We start from the raw sequence: 15,730 nt of genomic DNA on the forward strand, positions 1-15,730 counted from the left end.
CCTGCTTTTCCTGCGTTAATTTGTCTTCCGTCAGTCTCATTCTATAGGATCCCAGCCAGAGAATTTAGGAGGGTGGAAGGAAAAACTAATTTTTCCTTGCCCAAAATCTCAATGAAGCTGTTAAAAAAAAACAAGCTGGGAGGTAATAAATATAAAAGCAAAAATTAAAGAAGAAGAAACTAAACACAATAAAGAGGACCGACAAAGACAAAATTTGGTTTTCTGAAAAGATGGGGGGGGGGAAGACAAACCTCTGGCGAGATAAATCACAAAAACATGAGAGAAGACAAAAATTAATGAAGCTAGGCATAAAACACAGGGTGTAAGTGTAGATAGAGCAGAGATTCAAAAGAGAATATGAGAACATAGTAGTGTTTTATGAATACATTTTTAATTTTAGATAAAATGGATAACTCCTTAGAAAAACACAATTTATCGAAGGGAACTGAAAAAAATGCAGAGACTCAGGGTGGCTATTAATCTTAAAGAAGTTGAGTCAGTAAGTAAAAAATGAATGCATGTGTATAAACATAGTATGGTATAATAAAAACATGTATTTGGTCTTTGTCCTTCGTTTCAGGTACAGAGCTCCTAAACCTTGGAATTTCCTAAGGGATAGGAGCATCTTGTTATCCATGGTGAGCCCCTTTGAAACACGCCTGAATCTAGTAAGGGTCTATGGGGCCTCTCAGTTGGAGTCAGGTGCTAGTAAGATGACTCAGGCTTGAGCTGCTAGAGAGCCTTAGGATAGGGGCTGGTCATCAGGAGGCGGATGACAGGTGGGTCCCAGGCTGAGTACCTGGAACTTGTCCCCTGCAGACAGATACTTCAAGATTAAAGCAGGAGCAAAGAGGAGCTGATTCCTACTTGGATAAAGATAAAGAGACCACATCTTTCTCATTCTGAGGTCAAGGAGACCTCCTGAGCTACACATGCACAGAAAGGTTCCTCAGGGGTCAGAGAAGGGAGGGGGAGCCAGACCATAATAGGTCCTGTCAACTTCCTAGAAACCCTAGAAATCAAACGCATGATTAGTAAGTAGAACCCTAAGCTCCACTCCCAAGTCTCTGGGGAAAGTGACTGCAGATTGGGTTTTTTTTTTAAGAAAAAAACAAAACAAAACAAAACCTATGAACATGGAGTTCCCGCTGTGGCACAGTAGGTTAAGAGTCCAACTTCAGTGGCTCAGGTTACTGTGGAGGTGCAAGTTTGATCCCTGACCCAGCTCAGGGGGCTAAAGGATCTGGCGTTCAGTCCTTGGCCCAGGAACTTCCATATTCCACGGGTATGGCCATTAAAAACAAAGACCTGTGAACAGTGAGGTCCAGAGAGCTTCCAGGTTGGTAAACACATCTTGTCACAACTCCATAGGGACAGAGGCTCCTATTCTCAGGACCCTTCCAGACATCGGTCCTATGAACCCCTTCATCTGGCTGTTCATTTGCATCCCTTATCATAAACCAGGAAACCACTGCTTTTCCTGAACTCTTCTTCAAGCCATTCTAACAAATTACTGACTGAATGGGGGGAGGAGGAGCAGTTATGAGAACCCCCTTAGTTTATAGTAGGCTGGGCAGAAATGTGGGTAGTCTGGCCATCCCATTTGTGGCTGGCATCTGAAGTGGGACCAGTCTTGTGGGGCAGTCCTTTAACTTGTGTTATCTGATGTTGACTCCAGGTAGACAGTATCAGAATTGAATATATAGTTCTGGCTATAGTTCTGCAGGGTATTAACACCTGGGAGAAACTGGGTGAAGGGTATACGGGGCCTTTCAGCTGGAGTCAGAGGATTGGAAAAGAGGTTGTTTTGGGAAGAGATCATACTGCTGGATCAAAGGTGTGAGAAAAAGACACAGGGTTTAACATGTAAGTATTAATGTAATTCGCTGCACAATCAGATTAAAGGAGGAAAGGGAGTTCCTGTCCTGGCCAGCAGAAACCAATCCAATTAGGATCCAATTAGGCCATCAATACATGGCCTTGCTCAGTGGGTCAAGGATCCGGCATTGCTGTGAGCTGTGGTGTAGGCTGGCCGCTGTAGCTCCTATTTGACCCCTAGCCTGGGAACTTCCTTATGCCATGGGTACAGCCCTAAAAAGCAAAAGATAAAAAGATTAAAGGAGGCAGAAAATCTTGGTCAAGAACAAACATTCAACAAAACAGAACACAATTCATAAGAAAATTCTTAGACAACAATAAATAGAAGACAATTTCCTAAATTTGATAGAGTATCTTCACAAATACACCCACACAAGTATGATCAACTGCTACTTGCCAAGGTTCAAAAGCAAATCAATGGAAGGAGGACAGTCTTTCCAACAAGTGGTACTGGAGCAACTGGACATCTATAAGTGAGAGCGTAAACTCAATCCCTTCTACAAAAATTAACTCGAAGGGATCACAAGTAAATAGAAAACATTAGACTGTAAAACTTGGGGAGAGCACACAGGACCTAGGGCCAGGCAGAGTTCTTAGACATGACACCAAAAGCATAACCTACTGAAGGAAAAAGTGGTAAGTCAAATATTGTCAAATTTAAAAACTTTTGCTTTGTGAGACGCTCTAGGAAGAGGAGGAAAAGGCGAGCTACACACTGATAAAAAGTATTTGCAAACTGTTTACCAAACAAAGTCTAGACCTGTATCTAAATACATAAAGACCTCTCAAAATTCAACAGAAAAATAAAAACAGTCCAATTAGAAAATGAGCAGAAGACACAAACAGAGGACGTACAGACGGCAGATAAGCACAAGAAAAGAGGTTCGCTATCATCAGCCTCTAGAGAAATGCAAATTAAAGCCCCAGGATATCACCAAGACCTCGTTTATTTATTTTGTCTTTTTAGGGCTGCACCTTCGGCATATGGAAGGTCCCAGGCTAGGGGTCTAACCGGAGCTGTAGCCACCAGCCTACGCCACAGCCATAGCAACATGAGATTGGAGCCATGTCTGTGACCTACACCACAGCTCACGGCAACGCCAGATCCTTAACCCACTGAGCAAGGCCAGGGATTGAACCTGCAACCTCATGGTTCCTAGTCAGATTCGTTAACCACTGAGCCATGATAGGAACTCCAACCAACACCTATTTTAACGAATGAACGAAGAAATAGTGATACCACTACACACTGGCCAACAGGAGGAGAAACTGGATCATTCATACACTGTTGTGGGGATGTGAAAAGGTACGGCCATTCTGGAAAAGAGTACGGAATATCTCACAAAGTTAAACACACACCCACCATGCAACCTGGCAACTGCGCCCTTGGCCATCAATTCCAGAGAAACGGAGACTCCTGTTCACACAAAACCTGTACGTGAGTGTTCACAGCAGCGTTACTCCTGACAGTCAACACAATCCAAACACCAAGCGGCCTTCAATGTGTGCATGTTTAAAAAACAGTGGTATATCCATGTCACAGAATTTGACTGAGCAATAACAAAGTGAATAAGTGACACACACAGCTTGAAAGGATCTGAAAGGAACTGGGCTAAGTGGAAGGAAAAAGCCAACTTTGGAAAATACGCACTGGATGATTCCATTTTTATAACATTCTTGAAATGACAACATTGGAAAAATGGAGAACAGATTAGTGGCTGCCAGGAGTTGGGAGGGTGAGAGGAAGGGAGGGAGACGTGGCTGTGAAAAGGTAGCAAGGGAGCTGGGGGGGTAGATCCTCTGATAGAACCAATTCTGTATCTTGACTACGGTGAAAGTCATACAAGCCTATAAATACGACAAAATTGCAAAAAACTAAATACGCATACCCACATGTGTGCACACTGAATTGCTGTAATCTAGCTAAATTCAGCGAATTGTATCACTGTCACTTTCCTGGCTGTGTTATTTTATTATGGTTATATAGTTAACATTAGGAAAGATGGGCTAAAAGGCATATAGGTTTTTTATCTATTATTTTTTATAACTGCATGTGAATGTACAATTATCTGAAAATAAAAAAGTTTAAAAAAATGCATGTATCAATAAGAATATCCACAACCACAAGCTCCATTCTAGATTAAACCGGACATCCTACCCTGTAGGCTAGACAAAAAAAAAGTAAAGGGCTTGAGTATTAAAAGCAATTAAGCAAAACTTTATCCATTCGCAATAGGGCTGTCCACACGAAAACCTGTATCTATAGATAAGTTACCAAGCTGTATAGAAGTCGAATTATTTATAAATCAATCATATTCCTATATAAATGAAGTATAAAAAAATGCAATTTTAAAATATCATTAACACTAATACCAAAAAGCATTTCTTTGATGTAGCTAATAAAATATGTATAATAGCATTATGGAGAATATCATAAAAATTGACTGAAAGATATTAAATAAGATTTAACATGTGGTCTGTCTACTAATAGAAAGATTTGATGTTAGTAAAAAAAACCTTTCCAAACCAATCAATCCATATGTTCAAGTCTACCACTATCAAAAGCATGGGTTGTTATTTTTTTTACTACTCAACAAGCTATTCCAAATTGTATTACAGAAGAGGATCCGAGCTGGGCCTGAAGGGAAAGAACACACTAGAGACTCTTGTTCTCTCAGGACAACAAGACTGAATTTAAAACCAGAGTACGTATGGTTGTGGGATACTGACTCAGGAATAGACAGACGAACAGGACAGGAAAAAGATTCCCAAACTACATATATGCCCACTTGCTAAATGACAAAAAGTGACAGGGATGACAGAACAGACCACTCAATGAAAGGAGCAAGTCAACTGGGTATAATGAAACTATGATGAAGCTAAAAAAGAGGGGAGAGGGACTCGTCTTCTCACCATTCATCAAAATTGACCAGAGATGGGTGTTTTCCCTAACTGTAAAATCAAACATTTAAACCGATGAAGGGAACACTTACTCCCTCAGAGAAGACTTTTGAAAATAAAGGAAAATGTTGCTATCTTTGACCCCATCAATATTAATTTATTTTTTTTTGATTTGTTTAAGTTTTACTAAAGTGTAGTTAATTTACAATGATGTGATGATTTCTGCCGTACAACAAAGTGACCCAGACATATACACATATCCATTCTCTCTCAGATTCTTCTCCCACATAGATTATCACAGAACACTGGGTGGAGTTCTCTGTGCTAAACAGCAGGCTCCTGTTCGCTAACTTTTGATTTTAAAAAGACTTTTAAAATGTACATGGGAGTTCCCAGCTCAGCAGTAACAAACCCAACTAGCATCCATGAGGACAGAGGTTTGATCCCTGGCTCCACTCAGTGGGTTAAGGATCTGACATTGCTGTAAGCTGCAGTGTAGGCTGGCAGCTACATCACCAATTTGACCCCAAGCCTGGGAACTTCCATATGCCACAGGTGCAGCCCCAAAAGATTAAGTAATTAATTGATCAAAATAAAATGTAAACGGATGAGCCACAAACTGGGAAAAGTGGAATTCCCTGGTGGCCTAGTGATCCAGGTTGTCACTGCTGTGGCGCAGGTTCATCCCTGGTCCAGGAGCTTCCACATGCCGTGGAGCACAGCCAAAAAAAACAGCAACAACAAAAAAACAAAACAAACAAACAAAAAGCACTATTCACAATAGCCGAGACATGGGAACAACCCAAATGTCCATTGACAGATGACTGAATTAGGAAGATGTGGTATATATACACAACGGAATACTACTCAGCCATAAAAAGAATGACATAATGCCATTTACAGCAACATGGATGGAACTAGAGACCTCATCCTGAGTGAAGTAAGTCAGAAAAGAAAGACAAATTCCATAGGATATCACTTATATCTGGAATCTAATATATGGCACAAATGAACCTTTCCATGGCAAAGAAACTCATAGACTTGGAGAACAGACTTGTGGTTGCCAAGGGGGAGGGGGTGGAGTGGGATGGATGGGGAGCTTGGGGTTAACAGATGCCAACTATTGCCTTTGGAATGGATTAGCAATGAGATCCTGCTGTGTAGCACAGGGAACTATGTCTAGTCACTTATGATGGAGCATGAGAATGGGAGAAAATAGAATGTGTACATGTATGTATAACTGGGTCACCATGCTGTACAGGAGAAAAAAAACTGTATTGGGGAAATAACGATTAAAAATAAATAAATAAAATTTTTTAAAAACCTGGGAAAAGTATTAGTATCCAAACTTCTAAAAATAAATGAGAACATAAAAGTTGTAAATGCGTAAAGGATCTAAACGAGCAGTCTTGAGAATGAAAAAACCCTAGGGTTTAAAAAACATACATATGAAAAGCTGCCTAACCTCACTAGTAAGCAAAAAAATAAAAATTAAATAACAATGAGATTAAAATTCACAAATCACAGGTCTACAAAAACTTGAAAACAATATTACATATCAGAGAAGATGCTGAATAATGGAAACTTGACACACCACTGATGAAAATTTAAAAGCAATTTAGCAACATCTATAAATGTTAAAAAGTTCTTATTTTGAAACTACACTCCAGGGTATTTACTCCAGAAACTCTCAAAAGTGCATATGGAGATACGAACAAGAATGTCTTTGTGGCATTGTTTACATAACGGAAAGTTGGAATAGATTTGTGTATAATCAACATGAAAAATTTCACAAACATAATTTTGAGGGATAAGAGCAAACTGGCGAAACAAATTGCAAAAAATAATACCATATGTTATTTAGGGGCATATACATATATAACTGAGTTACAAAGTCACTCATAAGCATGATAAATGCAAAACGTGGGATAGTATTTCTTCTGGGATAGAGAGGGACCGAAATGCATTCCAAGCGTTTTACCTGGTAAACTGCCTAATGGGTAATATATTCATTTGTTATATTATTTTCTACACTCATCTAAAATATATCATAATTTAAATTTAAGAAAATGGAGTAATCAGATCATAGGCCAATGCAAACAAAAAGAAAATGAGTGGTTTAACTACTATTTACACGTTGAAAACTACAATCAAAATCACCAAACAGGTAAAAGAAAACATGTAATGAAGGTCAGATATACAAAGAATGTGGAGGAATCATAAAAGTACAGTCATAACAACAGAAGCAAACCCACCATACGTTTTATAAACAAGCAAATTAAGTCTGCCAATAGCTAAAAGTAATTTACCAATTTGATCTCTTGACCTGTCTTAACCTAAATTACTGCGCTACCACTTCTACCCCAGGCCAGTTACTCTATAGTATATCATCCTGTTCATTTATTTATAAAATCTAGAAAAAATTTAAATTGTTTTATTTGTATGTTTGTTACTGTGTTCCTTTTCTTGGTATGTAAGCTCCCTGCAGGCAGGGACCTCATTGTCTAGTCTAGTGGCATTTCCTTAGTGCCTAAAACAATGCCCAACACATAGTAACCCTCAAGTAGACATTTAATTAATTAATCAATACCTTTCTTGCTCTCCCATTTCAGAAACACAAGGATTTTTATTCAAAAATTCTCTTAGAGTTTCCTTTCTTTATTTCTTTTTCTTGGCATCGTATCTGTCTTAAGGGAGATAACAAAATTGTTACAAATTAAATTTAAAATCTGAACACAACACTACCATTTACTTGTACTTTAGTGCTTATCTCTTGACATGAAAACACAGTTGTTTCTTTATGCCCCTCAATTAAAATTATTATCCAAAGTAACAGAAGTACCTCTGTAGACAAAAAATATATATAAAAATATCCTATGACAGCTTAAGAATGACAATATTTGTAAAATTATAAAGTCATGCTTGTGGGGACTATCTTCCATTTCATATTAAAAAATTACAGCACAGATACATGGCTCTGTTAAGTTTGTTAACTTGAAATTCAAAATGCATATGACACTTACTCTTCCAATCTCCAGGACTGCAGCGCTGAACTTCTGCAAAGGTTTGGCGGCCTTTTTACTCCAAGTACCTTCCTTACATTTCATTTTTTTAATTCCAAGTAGGGATTCATTCCTCCTAATACAAAAGGTGAAGTCAGTTAAAAGGATCTGCAGGAATTGACAAAACTACCCCAAAGTCATACAGCTTTGGTGCATGTTGCCACTGAAATTAGGCTACAATATCCAAAATTGGTTGTGTCCCACACATAAATGAAACTGTGATATTCCTGTTCATCAAGGAATAGTTGGCCCTGAAGAGAGCAAAATGCAAATCGCACCATAAAATGTGATGAGAGCTGATGTATGATGTGGGCGGAACAGAATTGAACTGAAAATAAAGCATGAACACTTCTTTTTAAAACTGAGACGGTAACTGCATAAGAGTGACCCTAGACAAACCATCTGGCTTCCAACAGATCTCAGTGCCTTTACTTCCATCAGGTACAAGGTCCCAGCCACCAGCACCTTCTGGATCTCAACAGAGCTAAGAAGCTTTCTAGAGGACTATGGTCAGCCCTTGGTATCCCCCCAGATACCAAAAGTCAAGGATGCTCAATATGAAATGGTGTAGTATTTGCATACAATCTACCACATCCTCCTATAACTTCAAATCACCTCTAGAATACTTAAAATACAATGTAAATTCTATGTAGATAGTTGTAACTACAATGTAAATGCTATGTACACAGTCAAAGAGAGTGTGGCAAATTCAAATTTTGCTTTTTGGAAGTTGATGGAATTTTTTCTTTTTTTTTGGTCTTGTCTTTTGTCCTTTTAGGGCCGCACCTGTGGCAAATGTAGGTTCCCAGGCTAGGGGTCTAATCGGAGCTGTAGCTGCTGGCCTACACCACAGCCACAGCCACGCGGGATCTGAGCCGCATCTGCGACCTTCACCACAGCTCACGGCAACACCAGATCCTTAACCCGCTGAGCAGGGCCAGGGATGGAACCAGCAACCTCATGGTTCCTCGTCAGATTTGTTTCTGCTGTGCCACGACGGGAACTCCAAGTTCACGGAATTTTTTTCAAATACTTTTTTTTTTTTGTCTTTTCTAGGGTCGTGCCCATGGCAAATGGAAGTTCCCAGGCTAGGGGTCCAATGGAGCTGTAGCTGCCAGCCTACACCACAGCCACAGCAATGCCAGATCTGATCTGAGCCACATCTGTGATCTATACCACATCTGGGGCAACACCAGATCCTTAACCTACTGAGGAAGAACAGGGTCAAACCCGCATCCTTATGGATACTAGTTGGGTTTGTTATCACTGAGCCACAATGGGAACTCCACTTGTAGGAATTCTTAATCTTGTTTTTTAATCTGCCATCAACCCCTGTGGCTACCTGGGCCCTTCTCCCAAAACTGTATCATCTCTTATTATCCCTCCCTCTGTTGGTATTTATTACTTATTTTCCTTGAAACATACATTTCCTGAAATTTATATTGTTTTGATACGTATTTGTTACATACACCGCCACCCTGCTATAGCATGATCAATGGGATCCATAAACTTCACTAAAATATAAGGTCGTATCAACACTGGGCAAATGAAATGACGGGTGAATCTGGATAGCTATTTCCAGGGGTTAGGGTTCCAAATTCATTTTGGTTCCAACAGTGGTTGGCCTCTCACTTCAAGTTTGATAACGATGATCCTGGATCCTGTGGTTGGCTGGGACTCTGCAGCAATTTCAAGAGTCTCCCAGGGAGCTGGCATTCATTTTGACAAATGTTCTGTCTGCCTGAACTGCAAAGCGTGGGCCAATGATCCCTGGTCCTCTGCTCTGCTGCTTGCATCCTAAGACTAGCTGCCTGATGCTTCCAACCAGCTTGGGCTCTCCTCTACCTCCTCCCTCCCCCACCCAACCGGCTGGTTGCTGTAATTGCAGAGAGGGATGGAGAGAACTGAGGTCGTGAGTGCTCGCTTGGGCCACCACCTTCCCAGTTCTTACAGCATTTTGCTCCATGTGCTGCAGAACTCTCATCCACTGACTAAACTCCACTCCTCAGCTGCTTCATAGACTGCTTCCTCCTTGCTCTGAATGCTTTTCATTTTGCTTATGGGATGTTATGAAAAATAGGATTTCTAAGTTTTTAGATAATTAATGTTATTGATCTTTGATTTCATGGCTTAGTCATTGTTTTGGTTACTTGTACCAGTGCTTCATTGAGTTCCAGTGGCTGTGTGCCTATTATTTCGCAAACACAACTCCATTGTACTTTATCTGACAGCACAAGCCTCTCCTGTTGCCTTTTTTAAAAGATATTTTTCATTATTTTAGCCCATTACATACAAACTAATCTGACTAGAACTGCATTAAACCAACAAATTAATTTGAGAATAACAGAAATCTTTACAATATTCCACCTGTACACGGAGCAAATGTGTTGTCTCTCCATTTATTCGTCTTTTTTTTTAATATCTCTTAGTAAAAATGTTTGATCTTTGTTATATTAGCGTAAGTTCCCTCACAATTTCTGATAAATTTAATCCTCTACTTTATAGAAATAGGATCATTTTTCCATTACGCTTTCTACTTGATATAGAAAAGCAATGATTTTGCATCCAGCCATCCTATGGAATTCTATTATTAGTTCTGATAGTTCTCAGTTAATTAACTTGTTAGGTGAAAAAATAATTATTTGCAGATAGCAATCTTTCCTCTCCATTTTCAGAGTACTTTAATGTGGAATTCATTTGACAAACATTTTTTGAGACCCTAATATGTGATAATCACATGAATTCTAATCCTATTTCTTATTTTAATGCACTGGCAAGAACTTTCAGAACAATATTAAATGACAGAAGGAATAACAGGCTTCTTTGTGTATCACTTAATTTAACAGAAAATCTTCTAATCCTAATTTGCCAGAAACTGTGGCTAAACTTCACCACATGACTTTTTAGCACCTATGAAAGACTCCTTTGACTACCAGTGATAATTATACTAACAGATTTCCTACTATATTTACATTGAGAACAAAAGCTACATTCTCATAGCTAAATCTGTAAGTCAGTATTTTATTTTGATTTTATATACTGCTATATAATATCAATTAATAATTTTCTAATTTTTATTCTCTTTATAAAACTGTATCAGAGTCTGGTGTGATAAATTCACTAGGAAACGTTATAACCCTGCTCTAAGTAGCTTTATGTAAAACAAAAAGTGTTTGATCCTTTATATTATGTAGAATTGGCCTAAAAAAGTTTTTGAGCTAGCCAAATTTTTTTTTTTTTTTTTTGGCTGCCCCATGGCATGTGGAGTTCTCGGGCCAGGGATCAGATCTGAGCCACAGTTGTGACCTAGCCACAGCTGCAGCAATGCTGAATCCTCTAGTCCACTGTGCCAGACCTGGGATCAAACCTGCATCCTGGTGCTGCAAAGACACTAAGGATCTCATTGTGCCCTAGAAGGAACTCCCCAATTTTTTTTTTTTTACTGCTTGAATATATTCTAATAATTTAATTTTTCCAGGTAATAATCACTTTCAATTAGATTTTCAAATTTATTCATATTAAATTACATATACTATAAAATAATGTTTAACAACTTCCAAATTTATAACTATTTTCTCTTTGGATTACTTACATTTCCTTTTTCTGAATTTGCTGCCCAGAAAATTACCCAATTTATTCATATCTTCAAAGAAGTAACCCTAGGAGTTATCAATTAGACCATTTTATTTTTATGGCCACACCTGCGGCATATGGAAATTCCTGGGCTGGGGTAGAATCAGAATGGCATTTGAGGCCTATGCCACAGCCACAGCAACACAGGATCCGAGCTGCATCTGCAACCTACACCACAGCTTGTGGCAACGCTGGATCCTTAACCGACTGAGCGAGGCCAGGGATTGAACCTGCATCCTCACAGACATTATGTCCAGTTCTTAACCAGCTAAACCACAGTGAGAACTCCTTAATTGGAGTGTTTTAAAATCAACATATAGGGAGTTCCCACTGTGGCGCACGGAAATGAACCGACTAGGAAATGAATCCAACTAGGAACCATGAGGTTAGGGGTTTGATCCCTGGCCTCGCTCAGTGGGTTAAGGATCCGGCATTGCCATGAGCTGTGGTGTAGGTTGCAGATGCAGCTCAGATCTGGTGTTGCTGCGGCTGTGGTATAGGCTGGCAGCTGTAGCTCTGATTCGACCCCTAGCCTGGGAACCTTCATGTGCCAGGGCAGCCCTAAAAAGACCAAAAAATAAAATAAAACAAAATAAAATGAAAAAGATATAGTTAATTTCAACTTTTATTTTTATTTTTTCTGCTTTCTTAGACTTATTTTGTTGTTTTTCCAATTTCTTGAGTCCAATAGGTTTGTGTAACTTTATTTTTTCTTGTTTAATAAGTAAAAGAAGATTTTAAAGCTAAAAATTTGTCTTTGCTGCTTTGAGTCCATTTGATTTGGGGCTTCTTCTTAGCATGATTTTCAAAAGGCTCTATACCTTTAGTCAGACTTCTTTGTTATATATTTTAATTATATACAAGTATATATGGTAATTTATTCTATAAAACTATATAATTATATATGTCAGTAATTTATTTTGTTACAAAATTTCAGTTTTATTGTACTGTAGGAGAATGTGAGCTTTGTAATTTTTAGTGTAGGTGATCAACTGAGCTTCATTTTACAGCTTAAGCATTACTTTTTTTTGAAATTTATTAAGGGCTTTAAAGGGTTTTAGTCTTAATTATATATTAAATTAATCTTAGTTATGTACATTTTATATGTCATTTTTATTTTTGTCTTTTTATGTATTTATTTATTTTAAGGGCCACACCTACGGTACATGAAAGTTCTCAGGCTAGGAGTCAAATCAAAGCTGCAGCTGCCAGCCTACACCACAGCCACAGCCATGCCAGGTCCTTAACCCACTGAGCAGGGCCAGGGATTGAACCTGCATCCTCATGGATACTGGTCAAGTTCAGTTACCACTGAGCCACAACAGGAACTCCTACGTTTGTCTTTTTAAAAGCAGCACATTAAACTCTCAATATTACTATGTTTCTGTCAAATTAGTTTTGTCTTTTCAGCACTTGTGTCCATATACTTTGATTTTTTGCTATGTAGAACATGAAAACTCATGAAATATTTTCATTGTGATTTATAAGCATTATGAGTAGAATCACCAATGTGAAAAGGGGACATTAAAAATGAGTAACAAAGATGGGAGTTCCCTCGTGGCGCAGCAGGTTAAGGATCTGGCATTGCTGCAGCTGTGGCACAGGCTGCACCTGTGGCATGAGTGGGTTTGATCCCTGGCCCAGGAACTTCCTCATGTTGCAAGTGTGGCCAAAAATAATAAGTCATAGTTAAAAATAAAAAAATTTGTAACAAAGATATTACTTTTTCAATGTTACCAACAATTGATTAACATTTTTTAGGGGAAAAAAACAATAAAGTCAAATCTAAATCCCTTTATCAAAATAAATTCCATATGGATTAAGACACTAAATCTAAACCGTGCAACCATAAAATTAGAAGAAAATACTGCTGCCTATTTGTCTGTTGCAGTACAAAAAAATTTCTTTGTACAAAAATATGTTAAGCATATAAATAAACATACAAAGAAAACAGATATGACTATCAAAGTCAAAATCCATGTGTTCCACAGGTGCCTCCTCTCGACTTCCCGACCTGCAGAATCACATCCTAAAACACCTGCTCAGCCTTAACGACTGAAACCATTACTTTGGTTTGAACTCACTTGTAAAGTGCAATCTCCGGACTCCGCTCCACTCGAAGCCCACTCCAGGGGTCTTTTGTTATACCGCTGGTCTAAACCACTTATCCCATCTTCCTCTTTGGGAGTATCTATTATTCTTCAGCTGAACCACCCTGGTCAGCCCTCCAAATTTTACTGCACTAAAAGTGCCTTCTGATTTTCTTTGGTATCAAGACTATTATTGACAGCCTCCAAACACCTCATTTTGGCTATGGTTCTTTAAATTAGCGGGACTTTCTAATTCCGGCCAGTTCTCTCAGGACCATGGCCTGCTTCATTTAACAGAAGCAATTTCCTCTTTTATATCTTTTGAAAATATGAAGCACATATATTCCAAGCTTTGGTTCTAATAAATGAAGTGCCTATTTTAGGAAGCAGAGTTTTCCAGTAGGATTTTAGGAGAATACTTACCTTCTGCTGCCATCTTTAAAACAGACCCTGTGTTACTGCTGTTGTCTTTTTCTAGAATGAGAGAGCTAGACCTGTGTCCAGAGGGGAAATTAAAGTCCAGTTGTTGGAAGAAGAGTTGGATTCACTTGGCATCGCTCAAAACTGGCATGAAACACAACGATTTTCTTTGAGGGCAAAGAGAGCCATTCAGGCTTCGAGAATAAGAGGGATAATTTTAAGTTGTGGTACTTCTATTTGAGGAACTCCCCATTCAACATACAAATGGGCACACCCAAGATGGCTCTGCTCGCTCATGCAAAGGAATTACAAAAGCATGGCACATGGCTAAAACTGGACCCCAAACCACATTACATACAAAGATAAACTCAAAATTGATTGAAGGCTTAAATATAAGACCTGAAACCATAAAACGTCTAGAAGAAAACATAAGCAGGATGCTCTCGGACATCAGTCTTAGCAATGTTTTTCTTTAGATTTATCTGCTCGAGCAAGGGAAACAAAAGCAAAAATAAACAAATGGGACTACATCAAACTGGAAAAAACAAAACAAAACAAAACATCTGCACTGGGAAGGAAATGATCCACAAATGAAAAGGTTGCCTATTGAATGGGAGAAGACAGTTGCAGATAATATATCTGACAAGAAGTTAATATTCAAAGTATACAAAGAACTCATAAAACTCAACATTAAAAAAAAAAAAAAGAGTGCCTATTGTGGCTCAGCAGAAAAGAATCTGACTAGTATCCACGAGGATGCGGGTTTGATCCCTGGTCTTGCTCAGTAGGTCAGGGACCCAGCACTGCCGTGAGCGTGGTATAGGCTGCAGATGCAGCTCAGTCCCACGTGGCTGTGGCTGTGGTGTAGGTCGGCAGCTGTAGCTCCGATTCAACCCCTAGCCAGGGAACTGCTATATGCTATGGATGCAGCCCTAAAAAGCAAACAAAACAAAACAAAACATCACTTAAAAAAAGAACCGAGGACCTTTTTTCCCACAAAAGACATAGAGATGGCCAACAAGTACATGGAAAGTCCCTAGTCCACTAACCATCAGGAAAATGCAAATCAAAAATCACAATGAGATTATCACCTCACAGGTGTCAAAATGTCTATCATCAAAAGACAAACAGCAGGAATTCCTGCTATGGCACAGCAGGTTGAGTATCTGGCAGTGTTGTATCTGGGTGTCCCAGGTTCAATCCTCAGCCTGGCACAGTGGGTTAAGGATCCAGCATTGCCTCAGCTGTGTTGTAGGTTGCAGCTGCAGCTTGGATTTAATTCATGGCCTGGGTATTTCCATATGCTGCAGGTGTGGAAAAAAAAAAAAAAAAAAAAAAAAAAAGGCAAGGGAGTTCCTGTCGTGGCACAGTGGAAACAAATCCGACTCCTATCCATGAGGATGCAGGTTTGATCCCTGGCTTTGCTCAGTGGGTTGGGGATCCGGTGTTGCCATGAACTATGGTGTAGTCACAGCTGTGGCTGGGCTCTCACGTTGCTGTGGCTGTGGTGCAGGCCTGCAGCTGTACTGTACCTCCAATTCAACCTCAGCCTGGGAACTTCCACATGCTGCAGGTGCGGCCCTAAAAAGCAAAAAAAAAAAAAAAAAAAAAAAAAAAAAAAGACAACAAATAAAGGAAATAAAAGGTATTGGTGAAGATATGGCAGGACTGGAAAACGGTATAGACCCTGTGGAAAACAGAATGAAAGTTCCTCAAAAAATTAAAACTAGAACTACCTCTGATCCA

At 39.0% G+C, this 15,730-nt stretch overlaps 1 protein-coding gene across 1 annotated transcript in view; it reads right to left on the reverse strand.

Moving 5' to 3' along the window:
* CFAP54 (cilia and flagella associated protein 54) overlaps positions 1-15,730 on the reverse strand; it is a 310,179-nt gene that overhangs the window by 167,486 nt on the left and 126,963 nt on the right. The window contains 2 exon segments of the mRNA XM_021092730.1: positions 7,370-7,466; positions 7,799-7,917. Coding sequence (XP_020948389.1) covers positions 7,370-7,466; positions 7,799-7,917 — 216 coding nt within the window.

Source organism: Sus scrofa, chromosome 5 (assembly GCF_000003025.6).
Source record: "Sus scrofa isolate TJ Tabasco breed Duroc chromosome 5, Sscrofa11.1, whole genome shotgun sequence".
NCBI classification, from domain to species: domain Eukaryota; kingdom Metazoa; phylum Chordata; class Mammalia; order Artiodactyla; family Suidae; genus Sus; species Sus scrofa.